The 21,564-nt window shown below is 36.4% G+C and overlaps 1 protein-coding gene across 1 annotated transcript; it reads left to right on the top strand.

The window, feature by feature from the left end:
- Window positions 1-601: 601 nt before the first annotated feature.
- On the top strand, window positions 602-1,168 carry LOC131434157 (probable ribonuclease ZC3H12D). The gene has a single exon (XM_058600807.1). It carries the CDS (start codon window positions 602-604, stop codon window positions 1,166-1,168), a length of 567 nt encoding a protein of 188 aa, XP_058456790.1.
- Window positions 1,169-21,564: the final 20,396 nt, after the last annotated feature.

Below are 21,564 nucleotides of genomic sequence, written 5' to 3'. Positions count from 1 at the left end.
TTTCACTCGATGGCCGATTTTTCAATAAGTATTATCGTTTTGTAGTTCTAGTATCTACGATTGTGTTCTTGAAATATTTCGTCAAAATTCGAAAATATTATTCTATAGTAATTTATAGTAATGCTTTCTGAAATTTAAATTCTTTTTCTAACTACACGAAACTCTGCAAATAGATAAACATATTTTTGTCATAGAATGAACAAAAAAATGTTCAAAAATGTCTAATTTTACTAAACTATTTAGTTAAATTTTCCAAATACATCGAAATTAAAGTACCTTCTTCTCGAGGTTTTTGGTACTTTTCAATGTTAAAATGCTGCATATGTGTTATTCGTTTTCATAAACAGCAAACAATTTTTTTGGGCTCAAATGGGGTGCAAAATGCACCGGGTAAGCGAATCGGTGCGGCAGGGTTTGGTAGGGTGCGATATCGGCGGTGCGACAGAAGTGATTTATAGTCGTATCAAGATCAAATTCAGTAGCATTCATTTAAAATACATACTCTCACAGTAGGCTGCGGTATTGCTAGTAGTTATTTGGGTTTGTCAAGTTGAACAAAAAGTAAAAATATAATAAAATCAAAATCGACAGTATAAATAAAATGGTCAAAATCTCTAAACCGCTAGATCGTGTTCCAAATCTGCTTCGAAGAAAAGTGACCAATTCGGATAAACGCCACGTGAAACCCGTTCTGGGACGTCGCCATCGGAAACCGGCTGCACATCAACGACGGCCCAGGGATGATAACCGTATAAGCGGTAGAATAGTTTTGCTCGACGCATGCAACATCGGATATGGCCATCCGAACCAGCGTGGTTTCTCGATCGAAGGTCTTCGAATTGCGATTCAATATTTTTTGGATCGAAATTTGGAAACATATGCCATGCTACCGAAATTCCGACTAAAACCGGGCAAATCTACGGATTCTGGCTTACTGAATATATTGTTCAAAAATGGACGATTGATTACCACTCCGTGCAAGGAGTTTCCGGTACGGGCAATGTGCTACGATGATCGGTTTATGTTGGAGATAGCAGCCCGATTTAACTGTGCTGTTGTTTCCAATGACCAATACCGTGATATCATGAACGAGAAACCAGAATGGAGGGAGGTGGTTGATACTCGAAGGATTCCGTTTCAGTGGTATGGAGATACCTTTACAATTTAGCGATGACAATGTACATTAGTCTTCTTATGGATGCATACAAAATCGATGATTGAAAACCTTAGATGGTATAACTTTTAATTAGAGAGAAAAACTCCTAAAACAATTAGCTGTAAATAATCCGAATGTTTCATCAAAAGTTCTTAAAGAATCAACCGAGCCATAGTTTCTGAGCACAAAGCACACATGTCGAACTGTGGTTGCTTCCAAAACGAGGATGTACAGTCCAAACGAACGACAGTGGGAGATGATGTGTTTGAATATTTGGCTCACGCGTTGGTGGTCGAAGGACGGATCTGTTAAATGAAATGCGAAACAAGGGTTCGATGGTTTCACTTTACAAGAGTCCGCCCATAATCTGTTTGGGGTACATGCCTTTCATCCGATGTTGAACAGAGTGTAATCTGGTTTGCTGTTTCCAGCATCCATCTGGAATGTAAGGCTCCAAATGCTTTCCGAAAAAGGCAACAGTTCTGTCACTCTGCGGCAAACAAGAAATAGAGATAATTAGGTAAAGCCTTTTTCGGATAATTAAATTTTCGCGACACTAATTGTTGGAATTACGCCGACATGATCCGCCAGGATGATGGACGGGATCCATCCCAGGTTCGGTTGCGCTGTGGCGACCGGCCAGGGATGGGGAAATTAGAATGTTAAAACCGTGCCGGATACGCGGTGATCCGTTCGAATGACACAGATTCGATGTGTTAGAGTTGGTACGGTTAACGATAGCATCGGGCGGTCGGTTTTCCACCAGGTAAGTCAATTTAGATCGGAATCTGGGGTTTTTTCGCGAGTAATTTGATAATAGATTTGGGTTCCTAGCCGCATTCGAGCCTTCAGTGATTGCAGCAGGTAGACGATTTTCGGGAAGGCTTTCGTTTTTTTTTTTTTTTTTTATTATTATTTTTTTTTTTTTTTTTTTATTTTTTTTTTTTTAAATAACTATTTATTGGAATATGAGTTAAAATTAAATTATTAAGATTTAAATTGGGTGTTCAGCCACAAGTGGTGACTTTTCAGCCCTGTTAAATATATATATGATTTGGTTATTACCATGAAGACATCATTTGCTTCCGCAATTCTGAGATTTTTGTGTAGGGAAAATTCTAAACCTACTTGTATTGTGTAATGGGGAAAAGGAACTTATATACTAACTTACTAACTAATACAGAGAGCGAATCGATTCAATTGAAGATTGCATCAATTTTTGTCGGAATTTGCTTATAATATTATGTGACATTACATCTAATGGTTCTATATTTGTGAGTCTGTGTAACTCATTTGTACTAAACCAGGGAGGACGCTTCAGAATCATTTTCAGAATTTTATTCTGAATCCTTTGAAGCGTTTTCTTCCTGGTGGAACAACAGCTTGACCAAGTTGGTACCGCATAAAGCATGGCTGGTCTGAAAATTTGTTTATAAATTAACAATTTGTTTTTTAGACAGAGCTTAGAATTTCTGTTTATAAGAGGATATAAACATTTAATATATTTATTACACTTTGCCTGGATTCCTTCAATGTGATCCTTGAAAGTGAGTTTTTTGTCATACGTTAAACCTAAGTATTTAGCTTGATCAGACCATGTCAATTCCAAGCCATTCAATTTGAGAATGTGATTATTGTTTGGTTTAAGAAAAGAAGCTCTTGGCTTGTGAGGAAAGATAATTAATTGCGTTTTTGCTGCATTTGGTTTAATTTTCCATTTTGACAGATAATCACTGAAAATATTTAAACTTCTTTGTAGGCGACTGCAGATCACTCTTAGATTTCTACCTGTGGCTAACAGACTTGTGTCGTCACAGAATAGCGATTTCTGACAACCAACGGGTAGATTTGGAAGATCAGAAGTGAAAATATTATACAAGATTGGAGCTACACTCGAACCCTGCGGAACACCGGCTCGTACGGGTAGCAATTCAGATTTACAATTCTGATAGCTAACCTGAAGAGTACGATCAGTTAAATAATTTTGAATCATTTTGATCAAATAAATAGGAAACTGGAAATCAGACATTTTTGCTATTAAACCTTTGTGCCAAACACTGTCGAATGCTTTTTCTATGTCTAGAAGAGCAACTCCAGTGGATAACCCAGAAGATTTATTTGCTTTTATCATGTTCGTTACTCTGACAAGTTGATGAGTAGTTGAATGTTCATGACGAAATCCAAACTGCTCTGGTAAAAAAATTGAATTCTCATTTATATGAGTCATCATTCTTAACAAGATAATTTTTTCAAAAAGTTTACTGATAGAAGAAAGTAAGCTAATTGGGCGATAACTTGATGTTTCTGCTGGGTTTTTATCAGGTTTTAGGATAGGAATTACTTTAGCGTTTTTCCATCTTTTTGGGAAGTAAGCTAATGAAAAACACTTGTTGAAAATTTTAACCAGGAGTCTCAAGGCAACATCGGGAAGATTTTTAATAAGAATATTAAAAATTCCATCATTACCAGGAGCCTTCATGTTTTTAAGTTTTCTAATAATTGATTTAATTTCATCAAAATTCGTCTCAATAATGTCATCGTGTGATAACACTTGGGTTGAAATATGATCATATTTCAGTGAGACTTCATTTTCAATAGGACTCACAACGTTCAAATTAAAATTGTGGACACTCTCGAACTGCTGAGCAAGTTTTTGAGCTTTTTCGCCATTTGTAAGAAGTATTTGATTTCCTTCCTTGAGAGCAGGAATAGGTTTCTGAGGTTTCTTAAGAACCTTAGAAAGTTTCCAGAAAGGTTTAGAATATGGTTTAATTTGTTCAACTTCTTTAGCGAAATTTTCATTTCGCAAAAGAGTAAATCTATGTTTAATTTCTTTTTGTAAATCCTTAACTATGTTTTTCATAGCAGGATCACGAGAACGTTGATATTGTCGTCGACGAACATTCTTCAACCGAATGAGCAGTTGAAGATTGTCATCGATGATAGGAGAATTTAATTTAGTTTGAGCTTTGGGAACTGAAAGATTTCTAGCTTCGATAATATAATGATTCAAATTATCAATTGCTGTGTCGATATCCGCAGAATTTTCTAAAATAGTTTCATGATCCACATGATTTTCAATGTGAGATCTGTAATCCAACCAATTAGCTCTATGATAGTTGAAAATAGAACTAATTGGATTAATTATAGCTTCGTTGGAAAGTCTGAATGTTACTGGAAGATGATCTGAGTCAAAGTCAGCATGTGTAATCGGTTCACTACAAATGTGACTTTGATCTGTTAGAACCAGATCAATTGTAGACGGGTTTTTCACGGAAGAGAAACAAGTAGGATTACTGGGAGTGAAGTAACCAGCTGAGAGTTGATTATGAAGTATTTTACCATTACTGTTATTTTGCCTACAATTCCACTGGACATGCTTAGCATTTAAGTCCCCTATTACGAAAAATTTCGATCGATATCTTGTAAGTTTTTGCAAATCGCCTTTAAAGAAATTTAATTGTTCGCCGGTGCATTGGAATGGCAAATATGCTCCAGCGATGAAATAAATTCCATGAATGGTTTCAACTTCGATTCCCAAGCTTTCAATAACTTTAGTATTGAAAGAAGGTAAAATTCGATGTTTAATTTGCCGTTGGACAAAAATGGCAACTCCACCACCAATTCCAGTAAACCTGTCAAATCGATGAACCACATAATGTGGATTACTTTTCAATTTTACATTTGGTTTAAGAAAAGTTTCTGTCACAATGGCAATATGAATTTTGTGAACTTTGAGAAAATTATAAAATTCATCTTCACTCGATTTCAAAGATCGAGCATTCCAATTTAAAATATTCAAATAATTATTTAACATCACTGTTAAATTTTAAATTCATTATAATATTATTTGCAAATTTCCATCCGATTTGAAATGCTTCAAAAAGTGATGAAGTCGAATTCATTTGGATGATCATTTGAAAAAGTTGATCTTGTAGGTAGATCATTTTATTTTCAGTTATATCGCCTAAATCGACTTCATTTAAAGAAGCGAATGGCATTGAAGGAATATTTGTAGGTAGACTGCCATTAGAAGAAGATGATTTGGCCGGTCTACCTATTAATAAATTGTTTTCGTTAGAAGAAGAACTGCAAGGCGGTCCTGTGTTTTGATTATTTACATTAGAAGAAATAGGAGATAGATTTCTACCTAATATACCAGCATAAGTGAAATTAGAAGAAGATGATGACGAGGTCGATCTACCTGTCAATAAATTGTTTTCGTTAGAAGACGAATTGGCAGGTGCCTTAGAAGAATTTTCAGGTATGTTCTGTAAATTTAAGGTCGTTGATTTGACTTGTTGTCTAAGCGAACGAGCGTTTAAAATTTTTTCCCTGACAGGACATTTCAAATAATTGGATTTATGATTTCCATTGCAATTTGAACATGAAAATTTATCAGTGGTTTCATTCATTGGACAAGCGTCTTTCGAATGCGATTTACCACAATTCAAACACCGTATATCCATATGACAATTTTTGGTTCCATGACCGAAGCCTTGGCAACGACGACATTGCGTTAAGTTTGCAATACGATTATGCCGTTTATAATGTTCCCAATGAATTTTAATGTGGGAAATGAAACGTACTTTTTCTAAAGTTTTCAAATTGTTTACATCACTTCGATTGAAGTGTATTAGGTAAAGTTCATGGGAAATTCCAGAGCGTGGTTTAGAAGTACCATTCGCTCTTTTTTTCATAAGTATTACTTGGGAAGGGGCAAAACCAAGCAATTCTTTTAGTTCATTTTTAATTTCATCAATACTTTGATCATTTGATAATCCTTTCAAGACAGCCTTGAAGGGTCTGTCTGATTTTATATCATATGAATAAAATTTATGAAGTTTTTCGGATAAATATCGAATAAGACGTTCGTAATCTTCCAATCCATCCACCAAGACTCGACATTCTCCTCTTCGTCCGATTTGAAATGAGACTTTTACTTCCGGGAGAAAAGTAGAAAGCTCAGTACGGAATGCTTTGAAGTCGGAAATCATCACCGTCACTGGTGGCATAGATTGATGTTTCTTCCCAGAACGACAAGCGTCCATTTTGGGAATTTTTGAAGAATTTTCTTCTATGTCGCTACAATCGGATTCAGGAAGAATCTCGTAAATATTGTTAGACGGCAGAGGATCAGTGGAAGGGAAATCCGTTCGTTGTCTTTTATTTTTACATTCAGATTCTATAAGATCGTGAATGTTATTAGAAAAATGTTGAATAACGGATTGTGATTTATTCCGTATTGAATTATTTTTAGCCTTAGGCTTGTTGCCTTTCCGGTTGGACGCAGGCATTTTTGAAATTAATGAAATTTTAAATTAAATTAACTAGGCTAAATTAGTCTTCGATTAGACTCCTAGCTAGCCTTAAAAAAGGCTGATTAATTTCTTAGTCACTCTAATATCACTCTTTGTATCACTTAGTCACTCTAATATCACTCTTTGTATCACTTAGTCACTTAGTTAGTGATTCAGGTAGCCTTGAAAAAGACTGAAGCCTTGAATCAATGAAACTCTAGGTAGCCAGAAAAAAAAATTCCAGGAGCCAAGAGCTATACGCGTGCGGTGCGAACGACTGTTCAACACCGACTGAAGGCTTTCGTTTGTTATAACCTTTATTGTGGTGGTTCTTCTTCGTAATCAGTATCTTTCGAAGGTATACCTATGCAATCTAAGTGAAACTCAATTTAGATTTTTTGTTTGTATGCAGTTAGGACAGTGGGGAGTTAAAAATATTAAGGGCCCGATTTATTGTAATCTGTTACCGAGGAATTTTGTGTAAATTAATTAATGAAATTACACTGGAATCATTTGCTTTAGTTGAAAATTTCACGAGAAGCCTCAGATAATGTTTACGAATAGAAGAAACAGGTTTTACCATTGTTCAATGTACTATCACTAGTAAACGTAGTCATTTACATAATGTAGCGAAATTATGGTTGATAATGACAACGTTCAGCAAAATTCGAAAGGTCGGAGTTCCACGCCAATGGATGGTATACTAAACCGGTCCATCATCGTTTATATTTAGCACATATGAAAAAAAAAAAAAAAAAAACAAATGAAACCCGTGAAACAGCGAATAGGCTGCAACATCCTAATGACTCCCAGTGCAACCATTACTCAAAAAACACAACCTGGCCCGAAACGAACGGAGTGTATCAGGTTCCGATTTTCCGGGACGGCCACTTCGGTGATCACACTTTGTAACAAAGCTATTTTAACACCGTCAGGCGTTTTTTACGTGTTAAGGCGGAATAAGGAAACAACAATGTCGGCACCACGAGTGCCATAAACGATTTGTGAATAAATAGCCCGCTCCGTCAACGTGGGACAGATTCACTTTGATCCCGACAATGGCCTGTCGTTTGGGAGCGAGAAAACGTGACTAAAGCACCGGATGCCTTCCGTGTCCGTTTCCTCTTGCCGCACGGATATCGTGGTGAGGTAGAGCTCCAATTTATTTCTGTTAGATGGTAGATGTACAAGGGCTGAAATGCATGATTCATGTAAGTTACGCAAAGTTTTCATAATAGATGGAGATTATCGTGGATAATGCCGTCAGTATTTGGGATATAATCGAGAAAAAAACGAACATTCCTTACGAAACCATCATTTATTTCATTGTAAATGGCAGGATCATGACTGGACCTTTGTTCATTCGTGTGTTGACCCGTTTTCAGGTATCAGTTCGGTCGAACGTGACAAAGATTTCGTCAAAGGCCGTAGGTGTGATTGTAATTATGTTTATTAGGAGAAGCAACACTGAGATGACAAAGGCGACACTACGAAGCTGAAGATGATGATGACGATGACGACGACCGGATACCGTTTGTATTGGATGGAGCAGATATGTTTTCCGAATTTGTACCGGTGAGTGTAACATCAGGATAGATACGAAAAAGCAACAGACCAGAACTGGAAAACATTCTACCGTGTGTTATTTAAGAACGTTGCCGAGCAGTTTTATGGTTGTTTATTTTAAAAGATTGTTTCCTTGGTTGATCCTACGTGTTGGTGAAATTTTCTTCACTGTCATTCCCGAATGTCAAGGATGTCGATTATTTATGCATGTGAGAGTTAAGACAAAAGACTGTTATATTTAGAATTTTTGCCTTTTTACCTTTTTTAATAAATATAAAAAATAGGTATAGAATTCGCTCAAACTTTAGAAAATTTTTCCGAGGCCCGGAGGGCCGAGTGTCATATACCAATCGATTCAGCTCGACGAACTGAGCAAATGTCCGTGTGTGTGTGTGTGTGTGTGTGTGTGTGTGTGTGTGTGTGTGTGTGTGTGTGTGTGTGTGTGTGTGTGTGTGTGTGTGTGTGTGTGTGTGTGTGTGTGTGTGTGTGTGTGTGTGTGTGTGTGTGTGTGTGTGTGTGTGTGTGTGTGTGTGTGTGTGTGCGTGTGTGTGTGTGTGTGTGTGTATGTGTGTTGTCAACTAAGAGGTCGAGATCTCAGAGATGGCTGGACCGATTTTGATCAATTAGTCGCAAATGAAAAGTCTTCTCGTCACCCAGAACGCTAATGAATGATTTTGAGATCGGATGTTTACTTTTTGAGTTATACGAAGTTTTATGTAAAAATTTTCAGTTTTTTGACTATAGCTGTCACATTTGGCCTTGAAGCCGTAGATTAGTAAAATCCGTCTATTTTTAACGGAGATATCGATATTTTTGTGAGGGCAACTTTTCCTCTTATTCCAGCAGTAGGAGTTTTGAGCGCTGTATGACAAAGCAATGCTTGAAAGCAACGTAAAACACGATTTTTGGCATTAAAAATGCCTTACTCTTCACTATATGAGGCCGGGTGTCAATTAAAAGTTTCAAAAATTGTCGCGTAACCTTTTTGTGTCATAATTTTGAACGTTAATAACTCGGTCATTTGTTGATGGATTGTTATAATTTAACAACCAATCGATTCGGAAACCTTTAACTTAAACATGTATGACGACGTCGTTTCAGTATTTCAATAGTATACTATTGAAAAAATGGTTGGAATCGACCTATGTTTTCATCCACCAATCCCTGTTGTACAAAATGACGTCAACTTCTTGTTCGTCATAGGAGGCTTTGCGTCATGCATAAAAAACACCGTATCGTTTTGCGTAGTATGAAGCGAAATCTATAAATATATGCTGCAAAATATTTCTTTGCCTAGTTGATGTTTGACTGTGAATGAAACAAGTAGCTCGTCCAGTGAGCTGATGACTGGATTGTATATGCGTTCGCTCGCTGGATTGTCGCTTTTGAATTATGTGTTGGTGAAATTAGCTGCTGTCTGCGCAACACCGTGTTCGCTTGAGTATCTTATATATCATCTAGCTATTGAAGAACCGAATCAGCGTGGTTACCGATTCTTTTGAAATATCCCATGTATTTAGCAAATTTTTTGTCGATTTTGTCATTAAAAATGCCTTACACTTCGCTTCCCGAGGCTGGGTGTCAGTTTAAAACATGCAAAACTAATCTTGAACATTTTTCTGTCATAATTTTGAACGCTTATAACTCAGTTATTTGTTGATGGATTTATATAATTGAACAAACAATCGATTCGGAAACATTTAACTTAAACTTATGAGACAACGTCATTTGAATATTTCAATTGCATACCATTGAAAAATTGGTTTGAATTGAGTATTTTATTTTAGTTCTCTGGTAACTATCAGGCCAATTTAGAATTATCGGCGATAGATTTTTCGGATCTAATTTGCAGCAGATTTTCCTAATATAAATGATTCCAAAGCTTCAATATTGTAAGCTTAAAAATGTTTTAATTTGTCAACGGATCGGTTTGCATACTTAAATCTTCATTCCCATACGAACAAAACGTGACAATGTGACTGAACAAGTTGTTGTCCCACCAGGAATTAAACGCTTCAAAAGATTCAAAATTAAATTCTGAAACTTATCTAAAAGCGATCTCCTCGGTTTAGTAGTTCAAATTAGTTCCTCAGGCTCACATACACAGTACAATTAGATACAATATCATATAGTTTCAAAGATAAACTAAAGGTTAGCTTACCTGCGATTTTACATGTATCATTTGAATAGGAACCCTCGTAGAATTTGGTTAGCCGCCAGTTTCAGTTCAATTATTATTTGCTTCCAAACAATAAGCGTCTGATGGCTACACGCGTTGTAACAATGACAATGTTCATTCATGTGTTAATAACATCAAGTTACAATATGAACAAAATTTCGGAATTTTGTTGCGTATCCATTCCGTATATTCCTAATATGCCAAAGCGAAAATCAATGTAAGTAACTAAATATTTTATGCGGTCTGTTTCACATGTTTTCTTCCTCGTATTGTTGCCATATTATTTACCGACACTTTCCGAAGATTATCGACGATTTTGAAGGATTAATAAAATTACACCATTACTGAGATTACTGGTACAACATTCTCTTAGATCGATTAACTGTTTAAAAAATTAATAAGTCCACCCAGTGAACGACCATTATTAGGTTAAAACTGAGGGTAAATAAACGATATAAATCAAATCAAATTAATAAGTTTGCACGTTTCTCGAAAATTATCATCATAAAATAAAATAGTTTCATTTGTTCAAGTTTAAATCTTTAGGTTGTTTGTATCAAAAATTGAGCTTTCAAGTAACTTTGAAGTGTAGTGAATTTTAGTGTATCATCATCATTATCATCTTTAGTTTTGTATTTATTATGAAGACCGTAGAAACGTTTCATTTTTAATGTTATTGTGCTCGGTCGTGTCTTGAATACAACCCTCTAATTTTTAATACTGTTACATACAATTGTTTCTAAGTACCGAAAAGACTGTGTACAGCATCCTTTTTTGTGACATTTAGCCTCGGACCGATTTTAGCACGGTTCGTTTTTGGCCACATAATTGTTCGAATATGACATATGTAAACCAAATGATAGCAGCATTTTCCAGTTGAAAGCAATTCCATAATTATATTGATTTAAACTACTTACAGCAATAAATCCTGGAAAAACATAACACCCATTTACCATTTGAAACAGTTCGTCGAGATCGGCAAATGCGTGTGTGACAAATAATTTCACTATTTTTTTTCGGAGATGATTCAACCGTATTCTACAAACTCAGATGCATATGAAAAGTCGTATACTCCCAAACAAGGTTCCTGAATTATGTTTGGTTCCGACCTCTGGTTCCGGAACTACAGGATGATATGTGAAACGAAGTCAAAATTGTGTTACTCATTCTTCTCGTAGATGGCTGAACCGATCTAATATTCAAATGAAATCTAAGAATCATCTTAGATTCAAATGAAAAATTTAAAGATTCTATAAAACATCTTGCTCTTCAATCAGATCCTACTTCCGGTTTCGGGGATACAGGGTGGTTGGTATGAAAATTAGAGCTGTGCGCCGCCGCGCCACGCCGCCGCCGCCGATAATTTCGACACGCCGCCAATTTAAGAAAAAGATGATCAGCGCACCGGTTGTCCCATTTTAATCGTGCCGCCGATAATATTACATCAGCCGAAAAAATGATTTTATCAATGTGGAAAATTGTTTACAGTTTTCATGAAAATTCATTGAAAATTACAGTACTGTCACTTTCCTCCTACTTATACTGAAAATCAGTACTACCGTTGTCAACCGAAGCCAATGTCATTTGATTCAAAGTCTATTTTCTGTCTTTATTTAAAAGGTTTTGAGCTATTGGCACATTATCGGTCGCGACATCTGAAAATGAAAAATGGAACCAAGAAAAGGAGGGTTCTTCCGAAAAAAATAAATAATGTTAGGTTTTTTCGGATTAACATTTTTTTTAGAAACCAGTGTAGTGTTGATTTCTCGGGTACTAGAATGTTTAGCGATCCAGTACCATTTATTTTGGATACTTTATTTGTTATTTCCGGGCATTTGAAAAATGGTATTGAACAAAGTTTCATGCTTCATTCTAAATAAACGTTAGTTCTCGCACAATAAATTAAGATCAACGTTACCAACTCAAAGTAAAAACATTTTCATCTACTTCTACTATGACTTTTCAAATGAATTTACCCGTTTTTATAAGAAATCGTTACAAATGTGAAGTAATTAAAATTTGAATTTGTTAATTTGATATTATTTTTGATATCTGAATGAATTTGAGCGCCAAATCGATTTTATGTTAATTACATACGTACGAAAAAGATATACTTATTTTTTGAGTTGATAAAACGATTTTTATACATGATAATTATCAACTATGTAAAAAGCGATTTGATAAATAGTTCCGAATAAAACTTCTTATTCTTGCTCATAATAAAAAAAACCCTTTATATATGAATGAAATATTTTTTTAAACAATAGTCAACCATCTCCAAATAATCGCACTTATACTCATCTCAATTTCTCTTCTAATTCGATGCATTCGAAACCATTTACCATATCTATTCACCACGTTGGCTTTAATGGATCACATAAACATTAGGATCTTTGATTGTAGGTCGACAAAATAATAAGATAGAGAAATTGTCCTGTGTGAATCAATATTAAAATTTTTAATATGTTTATAATTGATTACGCCGAATCGCGCCGCCTCCGCCGCCGATGTTTTCAGGAAATAGCGTCACGCCGATTCGCCGCCGCCGCTGGTCAAAAAGACGTTTCAGCCGCCGATGTTGACAATTTTGATCGGCGCACAGCTCTAATGAAAATGTCTATTCCACATAAATTAATCAGGTTTGGATAGTCGATAAAAAAAAATAACTTTTTTCAGTTTTAGTGGTATCCAGTTGTCGATTCAGAAGGCACCTAGAAATTTAATTCGTGCTATGATTTCTCAAAGATGTCTTCACTGATTTTCAAATATTTTGAAACAAATGTAAACTATACAGCTACTCAGGTGAATTTATCTGACTTCGGCCATACCGATTTTAGAATTCCGGTTCCAGTATAAAATCGTTTCTCAAAGCTCAATCGTTTTCTCAAAAAAAAGCCTAATCAAATTTCAGAAACAAAAATTCAAATTAAAACAAACTTATATACAAAATTAATTAATTTTATCCAATTATGACTTCCGGTTCTCGAATTACATGACGATGAATTTTTAGAATTCAAACCGATATAGAAGATGACAATTCCGAAAAGCTTCAAAGTTGGACTCAAAACTGTTGTAATTTAGTCGTGATATGGCCATACCAATCGGTTTGGGTTATGCTGGTTCCTGAATACCGCCTCTGGAAGTACCTTAAATTACCGTAAACTCTAAAGTGGAACTTACATATCATGGCATGTTTAATCGATTATCACACTTCTAGATTCAAATTCGATCCGATTTTCAGTTTCGACATTACAGAGTAATGAGTGATTAAAATCTCAAAACGGTCATTAAAATAATGTCATGAAAACTTAAACACCGAAGAATGTTCATGCAAAAAACACATGCAGATTGATAAAAAAAGGTATCATCTCACTGCTAGGTGGATTAAATACGTTTTTTGTTATGCAAGCACTGTGAGAACCGACTTTACAACCTAGGAAGGAAGTTTCGTTGAGTTCACGAAATGTCTGTGTGTGTATGTGTGAGTATGCACGTCTGTGTTTATGTGACAAATAATGTAACTCAATTTCTCAGATTCAAAAGAAAGGTCTTATGGTCCCATATGCTGCTATGGAATTTTATCCTAATCCAAGTTCCGGTACCGGAATTACACGGAGATATGCCAAAAAAAAAATAGAAAAAAAATGTCACTCTAAATTTCTCAGAGATGGCTGAGCGGATTTTCAAATAATATAGAATAATCTAGAATCGAGCTTGTGAAATAATATGTAATTAATAAATTTCCTGACGTACATTTAATAGAGAAACCTGTTTAAATTTACCTAGTGCTGTAATGATGCCCTTTTCATATTATTAATTTTCTCTTATATATTACACCAAAAACTCATCGAAATACTACAATTTAAAAAAGTTGAGATGTGAAAGGCAAAAAATCAATTTCTATGCCTACTTGTCCAAACCTGTCGCAGCTCGCTTCATCGCTTCAGTCGCACCGACGACATCGCACCCTACCGAACCCTGCCGCACCATACCGATTAGCTCGCGCGGTGCACTTTGCATACAGCGCGCGTATACAAAAAATCAAATATTTCGAAAACCCTATTTGAGCACAAATTTTTTTTTGTTGATTATGAAAACCAACAACATATGCAACATTTTAGCATTTAACAGAGACAAAAATCGCGTGAAGAAGGTTCTTTAATATCGATTTCTTTGGAAAATTTAAGCAGACATTTTAGTAAAACTGAACATTTTTAAACCATTTTTTCTTCATTCTATGCCAAAAATAGTTGTTTCGTATAATTCGAAAGAGAACTTGAGTTTCAGAAAGCACTACAATAAAAAGGTATATAAATGTTAATGTAACTAAAAATAGTATAAAAAATTCGAATATCGACGAAATATTTCACGAACATGTTCATAGATACTAATACTACAAAACAATAATACTTATTGTAAAATCGGTTACCTCGTGAAAAATGGGGGGGAGGTCTTCAGAAATTTTTACTCATACTATCATTCGAACGAATCTTTATCCGACTTTCGGTTCCGGAATTACGAGGTTATATGTGTAGATCTATGAGAAAATGCGCTTTTAATTTTCTCGGATATTTCTTAAGCGATTTGCACAAACGAAGATACAAAAAACAACCTTTTTAATCTACCTAGTGGTGTAATGATGCTTTTCTCTTATTACTAACATTTTCGAAATTTTCACTAGAAGATTGTGTGACGATTTATTTCCAATCTAATGAGAAACTCTCTTTGGCTATAAACTTACATTAACCTTTTCAATTTGTAAACAGTTGTGTCAAGTTAATAAGAATTTTTCTTTATTTTGCATGGTCGCACTAAATGATTAAACACAATTTACCCTATAGTTATGGAACCGGAAGTCGAAATCGATCAAATCATCTCTGGGAAAATTGAGCAAGCCTTTTTGACCTCTATTTCCGGTACTTCTGGAACCGGGAACTTATATAGCCAGTATAGCCGAAGTCGGTTCGTTTAGTAAGTAACTAATATAGCATACATTGAATCATTTTTCAGTCAAATCTAGAAGAATTTTTTGCATCGTCGCTCTAAAGGACGGTGTGAAATTCAATAGTAACCTATGGGACTACGAGATTTTTAATTTTATGAGTGACATTATTTGATACATACTCACACTCGCGTACTAGTTTTGCATCGTCATTTTGAATGACGATCTGGATGTTTTGACACTCGTCGCCCTATAATTTCGGAACGGGAAGTAGGATCTAGATGAAATTGCCCAGTATATCTATAGACAATGAAAGTTATAATTTGAATCATGATTGTGAAAATCGGCTAAACCGTTACTGAGAAATCGTAGTGAGTTCCGATTTTGGAGATTTTCGGTGCTTTCGGAAGTGGAAACTGGAGAATAGTAGCCCCAAAGTAGTTTTATATATTCATTAACTAACAAGATCTGAAAACTAGATGAATTTAGCAGTGAGTTTTATAAAAATGTGCACCTCGTTTCACCATCGCTTGTGAAAAAATATTCGAGAAATTTAAAATTGTCACTAATCGTCACTAACCGGAACTGGAAGTCGGATATGGATCAACTTTTCGGGGACTTTTTAAACAGTTTTAAAACTTTTTATTTGCTTCTTAGTTTGTGGAAATGTGAATATGCAAACATTCATCCTCATTCTCGATTTTTTCATCTGACATGTATTGGGAGCAAAAAACCTAAGCTTTGCAAACACAGCTGTATTGGAGAGAGTTTCGCAATTACTTTCACTACTTTTTGTGTACTCAATTTAATTTTCCAGACGATTTTCCATTTATCACAGTTATTCTATACATACTGACTGAGGTAACTCGATTCTACAACTGTGCAAGGTACTAGACTGAATCAAATGGAGCGCTTATCCTGCACACCTCACACCGAACCAGAAATTAAATCCAAACACGGACAGCAATCTGAAAAAAAACAATGCAAAATTATGCAAATCTTTTTTCGTTTATGTTCATTTTGTTGTTTTCCCGGGTTTCCAACATTCTATATCATAACGTTGGCGGGGCTGCAACGTGGATATTTTGTTCTCGAACTCACCATAAACTATTTGAATTATTTATGTGAGTTACTTCATATCACCTTTCGTTTGTAGGAAAGTGAAGCGAACATTGTTGATTTAAAGTTTAAAATGTAACAAACACTGCTTCAATTAAATCTATCCTATGTACGAAGTGGTTTTATTCCAGTGGTACTAAAGTCTAGCACAGAACGTTTTTTTTTCGGTAGCTTCATATTCAATTCAGAGCGTATGATTTATACTAGTGGACAAAATTCGTTTGATAGAAAAACACGGAATACCTCTAATAGACATCCGGCTTATTTAGACATATTTTGATTTGAATGAAACTTTGAACCTGTCTTTTGAAATATGATCAATCGACCGTCTAGGTAATTAACAATAATGATGTATTCTGGTTTTGCGGTCTATTAAATAAAATCGGCTGTTTCATACTGCCCGACGTTTCGACCACTGGCTATAGCCTTTTTCAAGGGAAACTACAAGTTTATTGGCTGTATAAGATTTTACAAAAGTTTTAATTTTATGTGTTAACTCATCATCTATCTTATCGTTCCTCGTATGAGAATTGTATGTTCACGAACGATTGTTTTCATAATAAAATAAGAAACATATATGCGATCACAGAAACTGTTGAACAAAGTCTTTCACATATTAGAAGTTGAATGATTTCTTACAATTTAATAATAACCTCTTTTTTAACAGTAGCCGCTTTAACCACTATGCAGTACCTAACTTCAATTCCAAAGATGATGGTTAAATTATGAGATGGTGCTGAATTCGGCGAACTTATTTGCGTGACTGAACTTAAGCGAGAATGGTGAGATGCAAACTTTTCATTGTGCTGTACTTATGATCCAGAGATCTTAGAGTGGATAGTTTCAACTGGGTAGAGTACCGTCTATGTTAGTGATTGATAGTGTTTACAATATGGCACATCTCTAATATTGGTAAAAAAGAAGTAGATTCTAAACTGCGATCTATGATTCCAGGTCTGTCTGAAGTTAGTTTTAAATATTTTGTTATATTCGATTTATGTCCACTGAACCGCTCTTAAAATTGGTTTTTAGTTATGCTTATGTAGCATTTATCGCATGTGGTAAATAGTTTTTGTTGCATGGATGGTCTTCGGTGCGAGTTTGATGAATGGGTAGTCTTTTTTTTAAATGTGTTGATATGGCTGTTGTGAGTTGGGTGCTATGCGGTATGGATTTGTAAATCGTATTTCGTTGACCGATACTTGAACATCAGCAGACTATTGGTGACTGTGTATTTATATCGGAGTTAGCAACATTATTGTGATTTATTGAACTGATTATTTGACTGTTGTTCGTTGGTGGAGGGGTTGGTTATGATTTTCTGCGAATTTTATTTATCAAACGGTTTATTAGTGATGACGGGTAGTTGTTTTGACCGAGATATTGAAATATGATATACTTTTGTTGGTCTATTGCCTGAGCTGTATCAATTTTGGTAACTCGTTTAATACAATTTGCTGCTAAATTCATTTTCATCTACATTGGGCGGAACAAATAGTAGTTCCACCATTTTATCTCCAGTATAAACGTACAGCAACTATGAATCTATCTAGACTTCTGCAAGAAGGTAAAGCTTCTATAGCAATTCAAGAACCAAATTTCCAAAAGGGATACTTCGACGTTGGAAAGTTGCTAAGCCCAGTCTTCGTTACCTTCAACAAGAACGGTATGACTAATCCACGTGAAATGCCGCGTGCATGCAAACTTGCAAATAGTGCTCTCGATGTTTCTCTCATATCGAAGCTCACAACTCGGGATATTTGTACTGTCACAGTTAGTATGCCTATTGATGGCATAGACAGGAAATATGTCTATTGTTCTGCATATTTACCGCATAACCAACCTTTGCCAAGCGATGACTTCAAAAAGGTTGTATCATACTGCTGCAAAAGTGATTTACAGCTTATAATCGGCAGTGACAAAAATTCTGCATAGATATTAATTCAAGAGGCTCTGATATGATGGAAGGAGGTTTTGGACGTAATTTTTTGCTTTGATAGAATTGCGCATGAGTTGGCAAATTGGCTCGTCTTCGATGAGCTTGAACCTTCGTTGTCTGATCATAAGTACATCTTTTTTCATCATTCAAACGTTAAATTTGATATTATCACATATCGTAATCCCAAATCTACAAACTGGTACCTCTATGAAGAGGCCTTAGCGACTAGATTTTACGGATACCAACCAACAATTGAATCCCCAGTTGATTTGGAAAATGTTGTCGACGAGACAAACTCAATCATCGTTGCAGCATATGAAGAGGCTTGTCCACTTCGGATTGTGCGAGCTACTAGAGGAACTCCTTGGTGGAATGCTGAATGAGGGATGGGTCGGAGGCATTCGTGTCGGCTCGAAGGGCTTACAAAGATGCTGTTACTTTCTACATCTAAGGACTTTAATGTCGGTTCCTTAAGAACTTCAGATGGTGAGTACTTGTCTGATGAAAGTGATGTACTGCAATATCTTTTTAACACTCACTTTCCAGGATGTATGGTGCACCACCGACAGTTGTTCCTGAGACTTTTTCAGGTAGTTACGATTCTTGGGCCCTTGCTCGAAGCGTTGTGACGATTGAATCGGTGCAATGGGCAGTTGAGAGTTTTGCTCCGTACAAGTCTCCTGGACAGGATGGAGTTTTCCCAGTGTTACTGCAGAAAGGGTATGAACATTTCAAACATGTTTTGAAGAAAATACTTACTTTTAGTCTTGCGACTGGATATATTCCAAGAGCCTGGCAGGAAATAATTGTCAAATTTATTCCCAAAGGCGGTCGCGACACTTATGAGGAAGCGAAGAGTTTCAGGCCTATCAGTGTTAGCTCATTTCTTCTTAAAACAGTGGAACGCATAGTCGATCACTATATTAGGAATGTTAGTCTGGGCGTGCATCCGCTACATGGAATGCAACATGCTTACCAGCGTGGAAAGTCCACTACAACCCTGTTACATGATGTTGTGTACAACATTGAAAAAGCTTTCTCACAAAAGCAATCTTGCTTGGGAGTTTTCCTAGATATTGAAGGTGCCTTTGATAACGTGTCTTTCAATTCAATTCTGGAAGCAGCCCGTGGTCATGGCATACCTTCAAGTATCACAAATTGGATACACGCAATGCTTAGCAATCGACTGCATTGTTCATCGCTTCGGCAAGCATATGGAACCTATTCGCTGATGGTTTGTTAAGGAAACTTAATAACCTTGGTTTCCGACGATTTGATGATCGGTTTAAGCATTAACACTCTCTTTGATTTAATGCAGCAAGCCCTGCGATCTGTTGAACAATGGTGTTGTCAGGTTGGATTATCTGTAAATCCGGGCAAAACATCAATGGTGCTTTTCACTCATCGTAGGATAATCACAGGAGCTCGTCCGTTGCAGTTCTTTGGTTCAGAGATCACTGTGGTCGATCAAGTTAAATACGTCGGGGTTATTCTTGATTCAAAACTGAATTGATCTGCTCACATTGACTTCAGGATTAAAAGAGCTTGCATGGCTTTCGGCCAATGCAGACGAGCTTTTGGAAAATCATCGGGACTCAAACCCAGATATATTCATTGGATCTACACAACTATCGTTAGACCAATTTTAGCATATGAATGTCTTGTATGGTGGCAGAAAGGAGAAGTTGCGACAGTTCAGTCAAAGCTGAATCATCTCCAAAGGATGGTCCTAATGGCGATGGCAGGATCATTCACGACAACTCCTACTGCTGCTCCAGAGGCGCTACTGTGCATTAATCAACTACATGTGTTCCTAAAACAAGAAGCATTATCTTGTGCATACCGTCTTAAGGTTACAGGGCTTTGAAACAGTAACCCATTAGATTATGCTACCAGCCACACTCGCTTGTGGTCTCAAATGGTTACGTGGGATGAGTATTTACTCGCTCCTAGTGACCTAACTCTCACATGCAATTTTCCTTTCAAAACATTCAATGTGAGCTATCCTCTTCGTGAGGAATGGTTGTCTGGTTGTCTGCAACGACAACTTTATGAATAGTTTGTTATACGGACGGTTCTCTGTTGAATGGTCGTGCTGGTGCTGGTGTCTACTGTCGTGAAATGAGGTTAGAGCAGTCTTATTCAATTTATATATACTGTATTGTGTCTAGCAGAAATCTACGCGATTTTGTTTGGAATACAATCGGCACTTCAGCAGAGAATCTGTGGTAAACGAATTTATTTTTGTTTCGACAGTCAGGCAGCTTTAAAAGCACTCAGTTCGAATGATTCACGGTCAAATCTAGTGATCACATGTCGAACTCAAATTGAAGACCTTAGCATCTCAAATGCTGTTTACTTCTTATGGGTACCCGGCAATTTTGGTATTACTGGAAATGATTGGGCTGATGAGTTGGCTAGAGCTAGTGCAACGAATGATTTCGTTGGTGCTGAACCAGCTTTACCACTTTCAACTAGTTGGATAAAACACAAAATTCGTTCTTAGGCTGCATCCAAACATGCCAGCAACTGGCGCAGCTTGCAAACTTGGTCTCAGACAAACAGAGATGTCTATCTCCTCTGTGTGACGAAGAGCAAGCAAAATTTCTCCCCTCGCACTGACAACTTCAACGAGAGCTCTTCTCTTGCACATTTATACACCACTGTTGTGTAAGTGTGCACGCATCATGAGTGCGTTTGTTTATTTCCTTTTACCTCTTCCACTGAATCGCACCAAAGTGCTAGAGCATTAGCTAATAAATTCTCTGAGGTGGATGCAGATACTTTCACAGAGGTGTACACCCCGGTGAGCACTCTGCTGTATGGTTTTCGTAGATGAAGCGTGGACACGCAAAATCAGCAAAATAAAACAATTTATCGTAAAATTTTCGGTTTTCCTTGCAAATTTTTCATAGCAAGGCCAGATCTACTCTCTATTAATTGAAGTTCACAGAAGTGTTCGCTCACCATCACGCGCCAGTGGTCACTTGGGTGTATTTAGACGAGAGCGCGTGTGAGCGATTCATGCGAAGAGAATGTGTTTCACTCGCGCCAGCTGCTTTAACCACAAGCACACACTCAAATGCTGTCTATTCGACACTGAGAAGAAGTGCGCTTTCCTCTTTGTGCGGTGCTTCGTTTTTTTCATCCTCGGTGTGGCAGAAATCTGACTCTAGCGTTTATCACTCTGGTGAAATGCCATCTCTGCAGACAAAAGCATTTTTACCAGAATTGAAATTGAAAATGTCAAAATGCTTACTGCATTTTTCCAAACATCATTGCAGTTTTCTGGTCAGAGCTACTTTTCAGTGGGCTGAGTATTATTCGTGTGATTTGTGTGAATGCGATTACGGTATTTCATAT

Source organism: Malaya genurostris, chromosome 3, assembly GCF_030247185.1.
Source record: "Malaya genurostris strain Urasoe2022 chromosome 3, Malgen_1.1, whole genome shotgun sequence".
NCBI lineage: Eukaryota > Metazoa > Arthropoda > Insecta > Diptera > Culicidae > Malaya > Malaya genurostris.
The sequence above is the reverse complement of the archived record's forward strand: the minus strand, read 5'-3'. Positions and strand labels throughout refer to the sequence as shown.